This window comes from Amborella trichopoda, chromosome 10 (genome assembly GCF_054954075.1).
Source record: "Amborella trichopoda isolate Santa Cruz 75 chromosome 10, AtrichopodaSantaCruz75HAP2 v2.0, whole genome shotgun sequence".
Lineage (NCBI taxonomy): Eukaryota > Viridiplantae > Streptophyta > Magnoliopsida > Amborellales > Amborellaceae > Amborella > Amborella trichopoda.
In genome coordinates, this window is record NC_142345.1 from 10,121,996 (window position 1) to 10,141,666 (window position 19,671).

The 19,671-nt window shown below is 35.6% G+C and overlaps 1 protein-coding gene across 5 annotated transcripts; it reads right to left on the minus strand.

Annotated features, from left to right (window-relative positions):
• Positions 1-10,003: 10,003 nt before the first annotated feature.
• On the minus strand, positions 10,004-15,055 carry ACR4 (ACT domain repeat 4). Of its 5 annotated transcripts, none has more exons than XM_088849730.1 (9): positions 14,886-15,055; positions 14,748-14,769; positions 13,876-13,948; positions 13,738-13,783; positions 13,531-13,645; positions 13,366-13,433; positions 11,369-11,962; positions 10,810-10,914; positions 10,004-10,628 (listed from the first exon to the last, which is right to left on the minus strand). In XM_088849730.1, the coding sequence occupies exons 3-9, from the start codon at positions 13,920-13,922 to the stop codon at positions 10,287-10,289; spliced, it is 1,317 nt and encodes a 438-aa protein (XP_088705856.1). In that variant the 5' UTR covers positions 13,923-13,948; positions 14,748-14,769; positions 14,886-15,055; the 3' UTR covers positions 10,004-10,286. The 5 variants fall into 5 exon arrangements, with proteins under 5 accessions (XP_088705856.1, XP_088705855.1, XP_011627805.1 ...); XM_088849729.1 differs by having other exon boundaries at positions 14,699-14,769; XM_011629503.3 differs by lacking the exon at positions 14,748-14,769.
• Positions 15,056-19,671: the final 4,616 nt, after the last annotated feature.

The following is a 19,671-nucleotide window of genomic DNA, read 5'->3' on the forward strand; positions in this document are numbered from 1 at the left end:
ATTTGCTTCTTGGCCAACCGAAAAATTCTTAATGCCTCTGCGGTGAAGGATCATGATGATTTGTCTGATACCGCAGGTCCAGCATCGATAGTAGACAATATACCCACCTTTTAAACTGAGAAGTCAGCGGACTCAAGTCCCAAGGAGGTCAGTGAGATTCGGGGTAGAGATTTTTAGGAATTTCAAGAAGCATGTATCCTTTTGAGAAGGCGGTGGGTCATGGATCTATTTCTTAGCTCTGGAAGGAGTTAGAAGCTAAAAGAAACATTCTAGACATTATCTCAGTAGCGATTTTCCTTTTGGGGTGCTTGGCGCATAGAAGGTTCATGGTCTGGTTGCAACAAATAAACTTCTCATGGCTTGTGGTGATAGCCTCTGCTCTTTGAAAATGTATCCCTTACCTTATCGTGTGACGACCACCAAGAATGCCAAGAAAACCAGCCCTAAATTTGACCCCCTTTTTGTAGAACCCCTTGCAATAGTATTGATAGAAGAGGAACAGAAACAGGGGAGTGAGGCCGATGAAGAGGAGCCTCATTCTCATGTTTGTTATCGTATCTTGATGGTTTTGGAGGACCTCCAGCTAGAAGCCTTTCCACAAGAGGAAGCTTTGCTTCTTGCTCTATTATCCCATGAAGAACTGTCGATGCTGCAGAGGAGCACTTCCTCTGATCCTGTTTTGGAGGATGACCAGAAATTGCTAGTCTATTGGACGAAATGGGGATGAACGAAGTTCCTCTCGAAGTGGTTTTGGAGGAAATCAAGGTTCGCAGAAGTCAGCGGTCTTCGTCTATCATAAAAGAATCTGTGACTGGGAAATCTCAGAGCGTTGCTAGTAAGGAGAAGGTGCTCAAGACTACAGTAAAAAAGGAGCATGCAGGAAAAAAAAAAAAGATGGTTGCAGGTGGGCTGAGATCTTCAACACATTTGGAGGCTAGAGGAATTGTTAAGAATGGTCCACCCACAGGGATTGAGTATCGCGGGTCGGTGCAAATGGACCTTGACTCTTCTTCATCGAGTGGATCATCCAAGGATGATGATGAACTGAACGAAGCCTTGCTGCTGGAGAAGAATTATTTTGGAGCAGGTCCTAATGGACCAGGTGCTTCTTCTTCTAACCCTACTATTTATTGAACTGTTTATCTCGGAATGTTCGGGGTCTGGGTGACTCCTGTAGGAAAAATAATGTTTTATTTTTTGTTTCCAAATTTAAGCCTACTGTTTTACTTTTACAAGAAACTAAACTTCCTAGGCCCACTTTGTCAGGGGCTAGGGAAGTTTGGGGTCCTGGGGCAGTCTCTTTTTGTGGGAATGATGTAGTGGGTGCGTCAGGGGATTTATAGGTGCTGTGGGATCATTTGGTTTTACAGAAATTTGAAATCATTTTGAAAAACAGTTATTTGCTAAGGTTTTCATGGACCCCGACCAGGCTTATCCTGGGGGATGTTAAATGTGTATGGACCTACTGATCCTGTTCTTAAAGAGGATTTTATTGCTGATTTGAACTCTGTTATTCATTCCTTTAATTTTCCTGTGGTATTGGGAGGTGATTTCAACCTTATTAGATGGCCTGATGAGTGTCTTGCTGCCACTCCTATTAACGCTTCAATGCGGCTCTTCAATGAGTTTATTGAATGTAATGCCTTAATGGATTTGCATATTATTGGATCACATTTCGCGTAATCCAACAATAGCTTGATCAGGCTAGCTATAAATTAGATCGTTTCTTTATTTCGATGGAATGGCTAGAGGAATTTTCTTTAGTATCGGTTAAAACTTTGTTGCATCTGAGTTCTGATCAAGAACCAATTTTGCTAAATACTACGGTACAGCATGGTGGTCCAAAGCCGTTTCGAATGAGTCTGGAATGGTTGGAGGTGGATGGGGTTACGTGTCACATATATACAACTCTTGATAGGACAAATTTACAGTGGCGAGGTCTTACAAAGTAAATAAAGAAAGCTAGCACAACAACAATATCTTCCAAGGTTGTTCTTGACTAGCACTCAAAATGAATCCGCAATTATCCTGAAAAAATGTTTACCATAGTTTGATGAGTTTGGCTACTCAGTAAGTGATCATCATAATCCTAAAAATAATCATGATTGAAAGATATCAATATTTTCGAAAAAGAGATCTATTAACAGGAATGCATTAACAGTTTCACTTTTAAAAATGCATAATTAAGTATAATCCGAATGATTGAAATACATATCACATTTTAACATCAACACATAATTAAAAAGATTTCACAAAATACCCTACTGGCGTCCCAAGTAGGTCACCTATATACCCCATCAGCGTCCTGATGGGTCCACTTAATCCCTATCGGCGTCCCAGATAGGTCCAGTTAATCCCTGCAGGTCCACTTATACCTCACCGGCGTACCGGATGAGTCCACTTTATCCCTACCGGCATCTCGGATAGGTCCACTTATACCTCACCGGCAAACCGGATGAGTCCACTTGCATACTTAAAGTATTTCTAAATCTCTTTAAACATTCGAAAGCAGCAATATCATGTACTCAACATATCACTGAAATCATTAATATGAATCTCACTGAAACCATTAATAACATTCACTTTCAATAACATTTCAAAAATAACGAATCAAATAATTTGGGCTCAAATTTAGAAAGGTAGCAATTCGTAAAGACATTCTAGCATAATTGCCAATTTAATATGTATAGAAAAACTCTTATAGATATTCAAGAATACGAAATTATCACAATTTATGGGATATCAATTGACAAATGAACATTTCACAGACAATGCTATAATCAAATGCAAAAATATCAGTTTTCAAATAATAAGGCAGTCATTTGCACATGAAATTTACAATGTCTAAATATTCAAAAACAGTAGAAAGAATTCTCACAATTTTACTAACAGCAGAAATATTACATTTATTTTTAATAATTTTACAGTATCTAAAATTTTCTAACAATAGACAAGAAAAATAAATAAATTTATTTTTCTAAGAATTTGCAGCATTTAAAATTTCTAACATAGATAAAATATCACATTTTTTTTATTAAAAAGATTATTTTTCAAGATAATGAGATCGCGTGCGCATAAAATTTATCGCGCCTAAAATTCATGATAATAAGTAGAAATAATTATTTCATTTTATTTTTAAAAAGAATGGATTATTTTTCGAGACAATAAGGTCACTTACACACAAAACTTATAAAATAAAGATCCTGGAAGGAAATATCACTATTTATTAAAAACAGACTATTTTTCAGGAAGACGATGTCACTTACATAAAATATTTCTTGGGAAGAGGCGAGAAGACATGACCTATTTAGGAAACACGACGAGAAAGAGAGGGGCAGATTCTTCTTTTGACAAAGTGCAAGGGAAATGAATTTCCCTTTTGATTATCTAAAAGAGGTGAAGAGAGTACAGGTTCATTGGAATGATGAAGAGAGGGAGAGAGAGAGACGAATAAAAGGAAAACACCTCAGATGCAAGGTGTTGTAATAAGAGGTGTTAACATAAAGCTTTAAGATGGTGTACCTAAGGTCCACCCAAATAAAATTAAACCCTCAAGTATATTAACAATAATATCGTTTATTTGTTGTTAATATAAAAGCAACAATACCCTAACAGTATATTAATATTATTATGATTATTATCATTACTAATATATACTTATTATTTTATATATTTATTTATTTATTTGTATTTATTTCTGTTAATACTATTAATATTATATATATATATATATTTTTTAAAAAAAGGTTTAGGATTGTTACATTATGGATCTTATAAAAAGGGCTTGGACTAACTGTGTGATTGAAGGTATTGTGGACTTTCAGTTACATAATAAACTGCTGAATATCAAGTGCAAATTGATTGACTGGAAGAAGGAAAATAATTTTGATATCAAAAGGAAGATGGATGAGGTTTTTCATGATATTGAAGGCTTGGTTCATAGCATTCAAGAAGAGAGTTCCTTTACTGAGCAGTTCTTTGTGGATAGAAGTGAGAAACTAAAAGAGATTAATGACCTTAGAAGAGCGGAGAAATTTATTGGAAGCAAATATCGAGATCCAAATGGCTAAAAGAAGGTGATCTCAACACCAAATTTGTTTATGCCATTGCTAGTGCTAGAAGAAGACAAAACGATATCTTAGGCTTGACCTTTTAGGGGGTTGATCTAGAAAATGATTAGGCAATGGAGTTAGCTATGATTAAGCACTTCAAACAAGCTTTTTCTAAGGAAGTGAATTTTACCCCAAAATTTGAAAGAGTTCCATTTAAAGTGTTAAATCACAATATGCAAATTCAGTTGGAAAAAGAAGTCACAATGGAAGAGGTGAAAGAAGTTGTATTTGCATTACTTGAGCAAAAAGCACCTGGACCAGATGGATTCTCTTTAGCCTTTTTTCAAAAAATTTGGGAATTGGTTAAGGGTGAGTTGCTGGAAAGGGTCAGGGGATTTATGATCATGGGACAACTGTTTCGTGAGGTAAATTCTACCTTTTTGACATTGATCCCCAAAAAATCGGTCATTTTGGAAATTTCGAATGTTAGGCTGATTAGTTTAATCACCAACCTATATAATGTTATAGCTAAAGTGCTGGCTGAGAGACTAAAAAGAGTTTTACCATTTTTATTACTAGCACGCAGTCAGCTTTTATTGAAAATCGACATATCATAGATAGTGTCTTGCTAGTTCATGAATGCATACACTCAAGGGTGGTTGAGAAGCAATCGGGGTTTTGCTGAAAGTTGATATGGAGAAGGCATATAATAGAGTGGAATAGGGAACACTATTAGAAATTATGAAGATGATGGGTTTTGGAAACAAATGGCGAAGTTGGATCTGGGGCTGTCTTTCATCAGCTCATTTTTCAATCATTTATAAAGGTAGTCCAATTGGTTTCTTCAAGGCATCTAGAGGATTGCGCCAAGGTGACCCCTTTCACCCTTTTTTTTTACCATCTATGGTGAATGCTTTAGCTTGATGCTGACAAAGGTGGAAAGGGCTGGATATTTCTCGGGATTTAATATTGCAAGCTCATCAATTACAATTTCTCATTTGCAATATACAGATGACACTCTAATTTTCTGTGATGCAAATATCCATCAAGTGAAAGGTACTGCGAGATTTTTAGAGTGTTATGAGGTAACTTTAGGTCTAAAAGTGAACTTTAACAAATCCCCTATGATTGCTATAAATTGTCCTAAACCTTTAGTGGAGTTTTTGGCTAATGCAATGGCGTGTAAAGTTAGGTCATTTTCTTTTGTCTATCTTGACATATCCATTTTAGATTCAAAGTTATCTATTTCTGTTTGGGACAAGATTTTGGAAAGAGTATAACTAAAGCTTGATTTATGGAAACCAAAATATTTGTCTCTAGGAGGCAGGGTAACTTTTCTACACTCATGTTTGGCAAATTTACTGGTGTATCAAATGTCGTTAAATTCTATCCCAAATTCAATTGCAAAAAAATTGAAAAAATGATGAGAAATTTCCTATGGGGTAGCTATGGAGAGAATCGGAAATACCATTTGCTAAGATGGGATAGAATTTGCACCCCAAAAAGAGAAGGAGGCTTGGGTATTCGCCAAATTAGAGATTTTAACCAAGCTCTTGTATGCAAATGGTGGTGGCGCAACATTCATTTGAATGATCATTTGTGGTACGGAGTTTTATGTGCGAAATATGATTTAGATGATTGAGGGGTGGTAGAAGAAAGAATGTTTCACAGCTGTGGAAAAATATCTTGAGTTGTTGACCAATGATTTCTGGTTACTTTCGATGGAATGTGGGTAATGGAGTTCAAGTGTCTTTGTGGCATCACAAGTGATTGGGAGATTATCCGTTGAAATCAAGGTTTCCTGATCTTTTCAAAATGGTGGCTAGGCCTAATATGCTAGTAAGTGAGGCAATAGAAAGGAAGGGCCAAAACATTTATTGGGATATCTTTGTATCATATAGTCGGCTGAATAATACATTATTGGCTCAATGGTGTCAATTGATGGAAATGTTGGACAAAGTGTATATCTCTCAAAATGCTGATGATGGATTGATTTGGGAGATACAAAGTGATGGAATATTCTCGGTGAAGTCTTGTTATAACTTATTTTTTCATGATAGATGGAGATAGTCATGCACACACATAGCACAAATATAGAAATGGCCGATCCCACATAAGGTTCAAATTTTTATATGGCTGGCTGCGCAAGACAAAATTCTTACAATTGATAATTTAATTAAAAGGGAGAAGATTATTCCAAATATATGTCTCTTTTGTAAGGATGATGGTGAGTCTGGGGCACATCTCTTCATCCATTGCTCGTTCACAACGAGATTTTGGTATTGGCTCTTTAGGGTGGTTGGGATTCAGATGACACTACCCCAAATTGGTGACTTGTTGTCTTCTTTGAAAGCACCGTTTCTACCCAAGACTGGGCGCATAGTATGGAAAATTATAATTTGAGTGATTCTTTGGGAGATATGTAAAGAAAGAAATAGAAGGACTTTTAAAGGTGTTGTTTGTTCTTTTGAAAGACTTATTCACGTTTGTAAATGCTCTATATGGTCGTGGATTTCAGTGAATAAATAAGGATGAGGTATACCTAAGGTGGATGTGATGGCTAATCTGCAAAATTTATTTTATTTTGGTTCTTGCATATCGAGATCAAGAAGCTTCTTGATTGCTCCGTGTGCAGGCAGCTTCAAGCTTAATTTTGATGGAAGTTCCTTGAGAAACTCGGGATTAGCAAGAATTGGACGTATTTTACGAGATTGTTTTGGTAATGTTATTTTCTTTTATGCCGGCCCAATTGGTTTTGCAACTGCTAACTTTGCATAACTAAGTACTTTGTTGTGTGGTTTGAAGATTTTCATTGGAAGGCATATGGGAAAATGTTGCACGATAGAAGGTGATTCCTTAAACGTTATTCGATGGTGTAAGAAAGAACAAAAAGCCCCTTGGGAACTTCGACCTTTATGGTTGGAGGTAATGGATTTGACTGCTAATGCAATCGTGTCCTTCGCTCATGTTTATAGAGAGATTAATGATGTAGCCGCCTTTCTTGCTAAGGGGAGAATTTCTATTTCTACTCTTTTAGTTTTTGATGATGTAATTTCATTTTCGTAATTGAATAAAAGTAATGATGTTGATCAAAAAAAAAAAAAAGAAACACCACAAGTGAGGTAGAGAGAGAATACGCCACAAGATTTCTCCTAATCTTCTAATCTCATAATCCCTGATATTTCTCCTAAATTTAGGGGCTCAATCTAGTTGTTTCCCCCTTATTTTATCGGATAACTATGACTTCAGAGAGGTAGAGAGAGAATACGCCGCAAGATTTCTCCTACTATTCTAATCTCATAATCCAGACTTGTCCTAAATTTAGGGCTCTCCCCTCTGATTTTATCGGATAACTATGACTTCAGAGAGGTAAAGAGAATACGCCACAAAAGAGATAACATTTTTCGGTTCTTTCAAGAACCGAAAATTTTAAATTTTCTGTTTTTCAAAAACTGAAGTTGGACTGATTTAGGTTTTTGAAAAACCGAAAATAGGTAGTTTCATCTTTTTTAAAAAAAAATTGTTATGATGTCTAAAAAGCAGACATATCAAGAATAACGACAAGTATTGGTATTATAATAATAATGAAAACTAAAATGAATATTTACGTAATTTTCCCTAAAAAAAATAAGGGCAACAAATCAATGTCAAAGTTAAATCTTTGTGTTTTTCAAAATTATCTCTTTCTGATTTACTTTCCTATTGTTTTAGCTTTCTAATTTATCGTATATTTTAGAAATATGTTTACTCAATTATCTCCCTCACATATGCGTCTCTAAAGTGTCCCATGTATTCCTCTCTCCTAAAAATCGCTCTTTACGTCTGTCACCCTCTCTCTTTTATGTGCTCTTCTTGATAATCTCTCTTCCTTTCTAATTTTCTTTCCTATTTCTCATTTAAAATCTCTCTTAAATGTTCCTTCTCTAATTTATTCAATACTTTAAATTTCTTTAATTACATATTCCCATATATCCTTAAAAACTTTTTATCCCTCAAGTATATCTGTCACATATTGCTCTCTACGTCATCTCTCTCTCTAGTTCTAATGCTTTCATATATATTTTTTCTCTAATACATTCAGCATTTTAAATTTTCTTGACTATATAATTCCACATAAGGAATGCACCTTTTGCATGAATTTACAATACGAAAGGGTACGTCATGCATTCCCATAAAAATACATATAACTTTGGAAAAATTACTTATGGACACAAAACTAATGAAAGAATATATAAAGTCAATATTTTCCCAAATATGCGCTCACGGGTTTCCATTATTTTTCCAATTTTCCCCTCAAACCTTTTTTATTTTTTTATTTTTTCTTTTATATTTTTTTTATTTTTTCTCAAACGTTGGGTCATCACTTAAGATTTAGGTCACTTCTAAACCAGTCCAAAGTCAAAGACCTCAAACCAAACCACTTCTATGTGGCTTAAAGCCATAGAACTAGCGGTCCATTGTCCCTTACCTTGAACCGCTCTATTTAAAGCCACAGGCTAGTAGTATGAGGTCAAGAACTTTAGTTTGCTCTCTCATTGGCCTAAAGCAGCAGCACTAGCAGTTGAGGTCCTGGACATCATACCACTCTATTCGTGGTTTGAAGCTACAGTACTAGTTGAGGTCTTGGACCTCAGACCACTCTATTCGTGGTCTGAAGCTAACAGTACTAGCAGTCAGAGGTCCCTAACCTTGGACCGGTCCGAAGTGACCTAAATTTTAGGTCAGAGCAATACGTTCAAGAAAACAAAAAGTATAAAAATATAAGAATAAATAAAATCGGTCTGATGTTGGTAACATGAGACTGAGTGGCAAACTGGAAAATAAAATAAAATAAACACAAAGTGGACCGATTTTGTGCATAATATTTGAGAAAATATAGACATTGCCAAATTTTTCCATTAGTTTTTATATCCGTATGTAATTTTTCCTTCACCTTTTTTCCGAAACTTCCATATATCAGGTACTGCCTTAAATCCACTCTAAGATTAGGATCCCTTCCTATTATTACCGCAAATATCACCCCCTTAACCTGAGCTTAATGATGCAGTATAAATAATTTTATGCCCTTTTTTGCCATTGTGGTCTCCCTTTTCACAGCTCTTCCTTCCCTATTTAGTTGTTGACTTGCACTCACTGTTTTAGGGCCCTTTGGGCATTTCATTGCGAAACTGGGGACCATAGCCCCCAAGTAGGCAAAACACACACACTCTCAAATTCATTGAAGACCAGGAAATTTTCCATTGTTTCTAGAAATAGGATGGATGGTGAACAGGTCAGGAGAAAGAGACAACATCCATAATTCGGGTACCGTAACAAATATATGTAAATACAATTAACATAACAAATATAGAAAAAGAAAATGGGAAAAAGAAATGCCTTAACGCCCCTACTCAATGTAGTCAGGCATATTATTTACGTCAAGAAAAACAAAAACATCGGAAATGGGGTTGAGCTCGTGGTGGTAACACCATTTGAGCCTCAACTACTGGTCTAGGTTTTCATTCCCGGATTCAAAAACCGTTAATTATCTCTAAAAATAGGTAGAAGCCTGTATTCTCCACTGATCTACCAAAAAAAAGAATAAAAGAGAAGGTCATGCACATTACTAAAGTGAATAAAGGTTTGTCTGTTACTTTCTTTCCTAATACATTCATAATTTGAAGAGGGTTTGTCTGTTACTTTTCTTTCCTAATACATTCATAATTTGAAGAGAACACATGAGCATCACTAAAATTAGATCCAATGAAGAGAGAGCGAGAGTATATATAGAAAGAGACACCATGATTCATATGAACGAACATAATGAGAGACAGGTAGACTGTAAGAGAGAGAGGAGAGAGAAACTTCTTTTTTTGTAACAGCATTCCACTTTTCACTGTGATATAATTTTACAATCTTACTTACAAAGAGGCTAGCCCCAACAACCTTTTCCAACACGAGAAAGATTTTCCTTTTTCCTTTTTCTCCTTTCTCTTCTTACCTTTTCATGATCAAGGGGTCCCCTGTAAATTGAATGATGATGGAGGGTAAAAATGTGGGTAACTTTACAAGGATGCACTCATTCAACCCAAACAACCAGAAAAAAGGCAAGGGGTAAACAAGCTATCTGAGGACCCTTTCTCCTTCTACACAGACTGGGCATCCCTATCATGTCTTCACTGTTTTCTCAAGGTCATGTCTAGTGAGAAAAGCCAATGTCAAAAGGAGATATGTACATGGCAAGTCAAAAGCACATCACGTATAAGATCTGACCGATCCAAAGTTGTAAAGAGATTTTGATCTGAAAAGGTTGCCGAATAGGAATCGGGTTGGTGCTTCTTGAGGTGAGGATCTTGGATATGAGGGGTCATCTTTAACTTGGAGAACGGTTTGGCCAATCTCTCTTCTCACTGATTCGACAGTTTTGGGGTCGACGGGGTTTCCTGTAGCATCTCTCACATAGAAAGTGTTAACGGCTTTGCCATTTCTTGTTGAGACCTCAGCTCTTATGACAGAGAGGCTGTTCTCTCGGAATATTCGGGTGACATCAGAGAGGAGGCCAACCCTATCGGTTGTGCACAATTCAAGCTTGAGTCCCTGCAAAAACAGACATTAGAGAGGTAAGATGAGCGTGCTCGACTTGAAATCCTTGAAAAGAATGAAGTGAGGGTCTCTCTCTCTCTCTCTCGAAAATGCACAAAATTAGTTGAAACAATGCACACACACACAAGCATACTAGCACACAACACATAAAGCTATGGAACCACAAATGATATACCTCTGAAACTCTTCTCTCAATAGCTGCTTCCAAGCACTGGACCACACGCTGTCTCTCTGCCTCTGAATTTACAGGGCACCCATCTATGTGTCTTATGTAGTACTCCTTCAAAAAACAAACCATAAACAAAGTTCAACTTTTTTTGTTTTTTTAAATATTCGTGTACCAATTTTTCAAACAAGTTCCTTAGATGAATAGGTCAAAAACAGATTTTGCTATGGTTTCAAGAAACATTATCATACAAGCGAATTTCTCCAGTACTCTGAAATTCGACACTAAGAGGAACTCATAGATAACAAAATGCTAAAACACATACATACAAACATATGCAGTATTTATATATAACAGTCAATAAATGAATGTACGCATGAGCTACATTCATATTTATGTTCATCATGTACAAATTTAAATGAAAAATTGGGGGATCCATGATCAAATTGATCAACGTATGTATATTATGCCGGGACACATAAAAAGCAGAACTATAAGCAGGTGCCTAGACCTAGAGAGGCCGTGTGCATAAGTTAAATATGCATATCTGAGTGAACGTCCCAAATACCTGATAAGCCTCGGGCCTCTCGGCATCGACCGTGGCATGGAATACCACATACTGCATATCCGTCAAGGTGCACACGGTATCGAACAAGAGCTTCGGCCTATCCTTACACCTAATTGTGACCACAGAGTAGTCCTTCTGAAAGCAATCTATGACCGTCACTTGGGGCCTCAAACCCTCATCCACTGAATCCTGACCATCCCTTTCATAATCCCTATCAGCGAACATCATCTGATGAAGCCTCCTCTCAGTGTGTGTACCCCCCAAAGAAACTACAGTTTTGGCACCCCTCGTTTTGTTATTCCCTTTCAAAACATTACAAAGCAACTCCTTGATTTTCGCGAGCCTTTGGGGATCGGAAATGGGGGCGCTGGTTGGGTCGTCAGTGACATGCATGACAGCCGCGGCACGAGTGTTGTGCGTCCAGACCTCAGCACTGACAACGTTGCACTTGAGGTGTGTGAGGACTGCACTGACCTCCGAGAGAAGGCCGGGCCGGTCCGTGCCTGTCAGCTCAATGGAGGTGTAGTTGGTCGACGGCTCCACCCCCACAGAGCGTCTTTGGGAGGGAATGAAAGAGGAGTCAGCACCCAAGGACTGCGTATAAAAATGAAATTGGGTCAATACGAGTTTGTGTGTGTGTGTGACCACGCACATGTGGACTTCTCTTTCCCAAAGACTGTAGATAAATGCTGATAGTCTATTCAGATGTGTCCATGTGCATATGCATGAGAAAGAGAGAGAGACATGAAACATGGGAGTTCCATTTTTTCTTTCAGTCATAGCAAGATTTCTCCAGGATGTCATTAAAATCCGAATGCTCAGATGTGTGTTGACATTCACATGCGCATTCGCTAGAGTGTGTGTACACCTGTGTGAGAGAGAGAGAGATAGAGAGAGGGAGAGAGAGAAACGGATTTGTCGAGATATAGAGAGAAAAAACTCCCAAGAGATGGAGATTTATTAGTTTCATGTTTAACATAACAAAGTTTATCAAGGATGAAAATTAAATCCTTAGGCTCGGATAAGTATGGATGTATAACATTCAGAGATTGAAATTTATTAGTTTGACATGGTATGAAATGTTCAACAACTTAGGTTTGCAACCCTGAATATGTTAAATCTCGAGTCCGAGAACCAGTATTTGATGAAAGGGGAGCAGGGCATCAGCTTACATCAGTCCATACCGTTTTTTCCTGAAAGACAATTTTATGCCCTTTCCCCAATGTGTTTTGTGTGTGTGTGAGAGAGATTCCTTTGTTTCACAATAAAAACGTAAGATTCTTGATTCCAAAGTTCGAATTATAAGCAAAATCAATGTAAATCCCAATGTACCATTTGATAAAAATATAGCCAGTTGAAGTTCGAGTCTCAAAGATCTTTTATTAGGAATGGTGTGAAACACAAATGAGCCCCCAGAACTGTATAGAAAATAAAATCCTAATACCTCATATGATTATGGAAGCAAGAACCCCATTTGCAAGGTGGAAATATTTGATAAAGTTACAAGCCAATCAACTATTCAAATTTGACAGATCTTCTTGAAGAAGATATGAAACAGGAATCAGCTAAATCAAAAAATGTAATTCAAAGACTAGCCCCTAATGCTGTTGGAATGAAAATCCATATTTGAAAGCTGACCAACAAATTCCACAAAAAGAAAAAGTGAAAGACAAACGGAGGATGCAGAATTGAAAACTTAATGGGTTATTCAAGAAAACATAGAAAGCATGTAAATTTCCCAGGGAAAAGAACTCAATTGAGCAAAACCACAGATAGCATGGATTATTTGCAAAAACATAGAAAAAATGTGAATCTGCAAGCATAGGCCAGAAAAACTAGGCGAAAACCCTTGAAGACTCATGAGAAGAAACTAGTAAAAAGAAATCCTTTCAGGGAAAATCCTTAAATCACACTGGAGAACCAAAACCCGACTTGCAGGCTCAAACTGGTGCAAACGGGCTAATTGCAAATTCAAAAGAAAAGCTGCAAGAACACACCTTGCGAATGTAATCCATAGTTTCTTCATCTCTGAGCTTCTTCCCATCTCGATCCGTAACATTGAAAACTGGAATAAACCCAAAGTAAAACCATAAGGGGAGGGGGAGGGGGAAAGGGAGAGAGAGAGATAGGTGGGGGCGCAGAGAAAAGAGCGAGAGACTTACCATCCATGAACCATCCTCCATCAGATGATATGTAAGCTTTCTTTATGACGAGGTTCAGATCTGTAAGAACTTGAACAACTTCAAGTAGAATGCCATGCTTATTTGCACTATCCACCTGAAATCATTAACAAAAACAAAAAAATCAGACCCAATTCAAATATCATAATGATCAGAGGAAAAATGCATTGAGAGAGGGAAAAAACCAACCTGAATAACTGTGGCATGTTCGCAAGATTCATTGTCAATTACAACCCTATAGAGAAGAAATTAGGCATTACTAAGTAGATTTGCAGTTGAAAATCACCATTATTAATTAAAGAATCATACTAAAGTCGGATGATATACCTCGGAGGATTCATTCTTCGAATCAATTTCTCATATTCGTCATCCATGTCCCAAGAAGAGCTAAAATCTGACTCTGAGAACAAGACCAATACCAACAATCACAAACTGGAAATCAATAAACTCTAGAGAGAGAGTCTAAGAATGGAAATTGGGGAAGCAAAAAAACTGTAAATTAAAATGAGAGAAAAGTTTTAAAGATGAATTTTGAAGGTAGGAAATAAAACATAAGCAGAGAAAAGTTGTAAAGATGAATTTTGAAGGTAGGAAATAAAACATGAGCAGAAAACGTAAGAGAGAAAAGTAAGATTGAAACTAATCAAATGGAAATGGAATTGAAAAGAAATGGAAATAGAATTGAAAGCAAATAATAGAAGAGACCTTCAAACCATCAGCTTCATATAAACCACAAAAAAAATGGAAATAGAATCGAACGGAAGTAATAGAATAGACCTTCAATATACAACCAGAAACAAAATTAACAGAAGAGAGGAAAAGGGGGAGAGAGAATCAGATAACATGAATTCTCTCAAACAAGATACCAAGCGGTTTCGTATATGGCCATCAACATATAATTCAAAGGAAAACCAAATCAAAAACTAAAAAAAAAAAAAAAGAGGGGGAGAAAGAAATCCTTCTACTTCTTCTTTTCCCGCGAAGATTAACACAAACCCAAAACGCAACAGAACCAATAACGCCAAAAACAAAACCAGAAGATGAGAGAAACTATATCGCAAAAAATTTTCTACAAGGACCAAAACCACGGCCTCAAACCAGATTTCTCTCCATTAAATCCAGAAAAGAAGAGACCTAAAAGCCCACATACCCATGAAAGTGAAAGCAGAGCGTCTAGAGAGAGAAAGTAAGAGAATTACTCCTTTTGCTTGCTCTTACAGCCTGTAAGTGTGAATAAATAAATAACAGAGCAAAAGCACCTCTTCCTTCTCGCTCAAAATCGTGAAATATCTCTCAAGAATCACAGAGAGAGAGACGAAACAATAAATTAATATTACCTTCTGTGACCCCTCCACTCTCTCTACCCAATCGCCTCCTCCGACACGAAAATCTAAGCCTGCAACTCCTTGCTCCACTGTCTCTTTCTCTCTCCTCCAAATCAAAAGTACATAAACACCTCTCTTTCTCTCTCCTCTCTCTTCGTGTTCCGCAGTACGAAAACTCTCTCCCCGACAATTCTATTTCTCTCTCCTATTGTTCCCCACTGCAAAACAATCTCTCTCTCTCTCTACAAATTCTCTCTTTTTCTCTCTACAAAGTCTCTCTCTCCACACCAATTGACATGATTCTCTAACCTTTCTTTCTCTCTCTATCTCTACCTTTCTTTCTCTCTCTATCTCTAACTTTCTTTCTCTCTCTAACTTTCTTTCTCTCTCTCTCTAGAATCTACTCTCTCCCTCTAGAATTCGTGGACCCTTATGCCGGATGTGCTTGCTCCCTAGTTGCTCCTATTCTATCAGTATTTTTAAAACTGAATGAAAGACCAAGCTGACCCTAACTTCTTGTAGAAGTACAGAAAAGTCCCTCTAAAGTCTGCTAGAAAGCCTACTCTTTTTCAAGAAAAAGTTGGTATGCTCAGCTAATGAAAAGGAATAATACAAAGGGGAAGTTCACTTTGACCTTTAATTTTTATATAATTTGAGACAGTTATATCCTACATAATAATTTGAATAACGATGAGATTATGTTGCATCCTCGGCAGCATGTCTTCACCCTTCGAAAGTTATTTTGGAAATAGATCAAGGATTCAAAAATTTATAGATCCATCTTCTAAATATGGGTGAAGATTTAAAAGAATTTTAAATCTTAAAAATAATTTATTTTATAATCTTTATTTAAATGTTGATTTTGTTTCATTGTAGGCTGTTTTGGAGCTCTATAGTTCCTAGATGAAGAGAAAATAGAAACCAAGGGGGATCCATGATGTGGAATCAAGAAAGAGTTTCCGTCCTAGTAAAAACTAAAATTACATGGGGGAGGCAAGGAAAAAGCATAACAATGTAGCAAAAAAGTGGATAAAAATTATGAATTACATGAATTAGAAGTGCTTAATAGGGTCTATCTCTTACCCTTGCCAAGCACAAACAAAATAAAAGGGCAAAGAACTTTCCAATTTCTATTGAGCACTTAATTGATAAGACATTGGGCACTCTTGGTATGTATGAAAGTATTTTCACATGAAAAAAACTCCCCCATGTGATTAGGGTTGGGAATTTTTTTCACACCAATTGGCTGTCAAATGGTGTGAAAAGATGTGCCTAAATGAATTACGTAAAAAAAATCTCACACATGAAAAAGTTTTTTCACGTGAAAATACTAACATATAAGTATTCTCATATGTACAAATACGCATATCAAAGGAGAAAAATTTGTTCCTTTCAAATAAGCAATTCTTAAAAAAAAAAAAAAAAGGCCAATTAAAATGGAGAAGCTATGGCCAATTCATAGAAAGTTAGGACCTCCTATGAATTCATAGGTTTGTTTGGGGTGGATTTAGTCATATGGGGAGTTTTCCGATTGTTAGGGGGAATACAAATTCACAAATATTTATTTTTTGGTTGTTTCCTTTTACCGGTATTTATGCATTTTTTTCTGATTTATTATTCAAGTGGATGAAATTTAAAAAATGTAATTTTATGTTAGTGTAGGGGCACATGGATAACGATCCTAGTGGTCGTGTGGGGTCAAATGGGGGGTGTCTGCCACCGCCGTGTCGGACGGCGCCAGTGCCGTTCTCACGTGTCCTCTCTGACACACGTGTCGCCCACCACCTTGACCAACCTCTAAATCACATGGCTCAGGTCCCTCCTTCCTTTAATTAATCGCCGCGATTAATCGCACTAGATCGCCTACTTAGAGTCGAGGTTTCATCTCACCATCTCCCATCCAAATTTTTACCCCATAATACAAGGACGCGGTTAGCATGCTACAAATGCGGGTTTGAAAACAATAAATTTTTTTTTTAATATAATTTTAATTAATTTTTAGAGAATATATAATTTTTATCATTGGATATCATGAATATAAAAAATAAATATATTTTAAAAATAAAAATAATAATTATATTAAAAAAACATTTGACACCTTAGTTACAATCGTTTTTAAATGAACCACCTAACACCCATATTTAAAAGATATTTTATACCTCAAAACCATGGATGTTTTATACCTCAAAACCCCATATTGTACATATGCGGGTTGGGTCCACCTCGCATGAAACAATTGTTCAAAAAACAAAATCGCCCCTCCAAATTCCCAAATGCAATTGGCCTTTTTAAGTTGTAAGATCTCTTTTCCTCAATAGGGAAATAATTCTCTTACCTGTAGTGGAAATGGAGCTCACGTACCATTTTAAAATTTTTTCTTAACAAATATAGGTGCATAGCAAGAGGATCGAATCTAAGACCTCATACAAAAACATCTTAGAATTTTGGTTCTTTTTTTATATATATAGTTAAGTAATGAACGTTTTTTTAACTATTATAGGAATAGAATTCAAACCGTCATTCTGTAGCGCCCTGCCACCCTGACCTCCCAACCTTGAGCCTATTCCTTATTTAAGAAATCTACCTTTTAGGTTTTTTTTTTTTTAGAAATTTTCGTATAAAACCCTAATTTCTCATATTATTTCACGCAGACCTTCCTTCTATTTTTTTTCAAACGGTATAAAGAAACCCATAAAGATTTTACCATACCTCTCATCTATTATCTCCCTCTTTTATTGTTTTTTTATCATAAAAATTAGCTTCAAAAAATCTTTTTATACAATTTCAACCCAAAAACATTTTTAAATGTGTGATGGGTGGAAAAGAAAAAAAAAATTTAAAAAGGTTTTTGGGTTGAAATAGTATAAAAAGATTTGTTGGTACAGTTTTTATAGTAAAAAATCAATAAAAGAGAGAGATAAGAGATAAGGTTATAAAACATGATGGGGTTAATTTTTAAGAGTTTCTTTATGCCGTTTGAAAAAAAAACGGAAAGAATGTCTACCATAAAATAATATAAAAAATTAAAATTCTATATGAAATTTTTCTTCTTTTTTTCATTTAGTGCGCAGGCCAAATTTATGCTAGTTTCCTTTTCTGGACGTATTGCTTAAAAAAATGGATATCATGTTGGAAAAAAAAAGTGGTTCTCTCTCTCTTAACTCGGAGTTCCCATAATAGATTCCAAGAAACCTGTTAGAGGCACACGAGGACCTGGTTCTTCTTTGTTTTGTATTCTTTCCAAAAGTAAGGGGCTTGTTTTGCTATTTTGGCAATATACTCAGTTTTGGTTGTGAATTTTATAATTTTCCAATCTCAACGATTCTTTACCATTTCCTTACTTTATAGAAACCAAAGCAAATTTTCTATTCCAGGCCCGCTCAAATTTTATTTAAATTAGAATGAAACCATGATTTCCATTTTGAACCCTCTAAAGAGCTAAAAATAAACACACAATCATAATTCTGAATTCCAATTTCTATGAACAAAAAGCTTGAGACAAAAATAATTCAAAAGCCCAAAAAAAAATGAAAAAAGTTTTTGTATATGGTGTCAACCTCATACTGTACAAGTAAGGTGCACCTAAAAATTTGCTAGAGAAAGTTGTTCTTATACTGAAAAACTCTCAAATCGGTCATCTTCGAGATATATAGAAATGAAAAAAAAAAAAAAAAGGATTTCTGATCTTAAAAATAGCTCATCTACCAACATATTATCTAAACCATCTATTTTCAAATATTTTTAGAACTGTTTCATGATTACTATTTTTTTAAATTTAAATTTTATAATTAAAAAAAACAATAGATTTTTATATAAACGCAAGGTTTTGTGGCCTCGAAACTGCATTTTGAGCATAGTTTTGATATACATAATAATGACACCCTATAAAAACTTCACCCAATAAGAAAAAAAGACATTGTCATTGACAGTTTTTATAAGGACTCAACATTGCCTAACCTTTTTTAATTTATTTATTTATCACTAAAATAGACAAAGAAACACCCCCCGAATAATAGGCAACGTGGTCGCTGCCGCCCCCTTAGTCTCCTTTTATTTTGATCTTGAACAATCTTTTACGGAGTGGGCCTTGGTGGCCCAAGCAATTGACTTTAGTCTCCTGCAAAGTCCATCTTTAAACGTAAAATTACGTGTCAATAATCTCAGTTACCAATGGTTATGAATAAATAGATCTTAAAAATAATAGTTTTAGACTTTGTTGTAAGATTGTTAATTTGTTTTCTTTTAAATTAATTTATTTTAAGGCTTAATTTATTTTTTCATATTCATGAGCATTATAGCTATGATTATCGATTTGAAAAAAAAGTACATCTAAAATCTATATTTTAAAATGGAAGTTTTTATGAGTACTTGTAGAAATGAGACATCTCTTAAAAATCTATTTTTGAGATGGATTGTTGGACTTAATTTTTATGGACATATAATCTATAACATGGACATCATGAATGTAAAAAAAAAAAAAAAAATTTGAAAATTTTAAAAAATAATGCTATTAAGAAAATATTTGGATTGTTAGTTTCAATTGTTTTTAGATAGATCATCTATTTGCAACCATCTTTAAGATAGATACTTTATAACTCGGGAGACCGCAAATGTAAAAATGTGGTGCCCTCCGCATGAAACAATTTTCCTTTTAAAATTAGATCAGAATATCTCTGATTGAAATGGATTGGTTGTACCATTTTGCATCAAGCATATCTCTAATCGGAATTAAGCAAAGTAATAATAAATTCTATTAAACCAAAAAAAACATTGACGGCAAGCAAATTCCAAGGGCTAT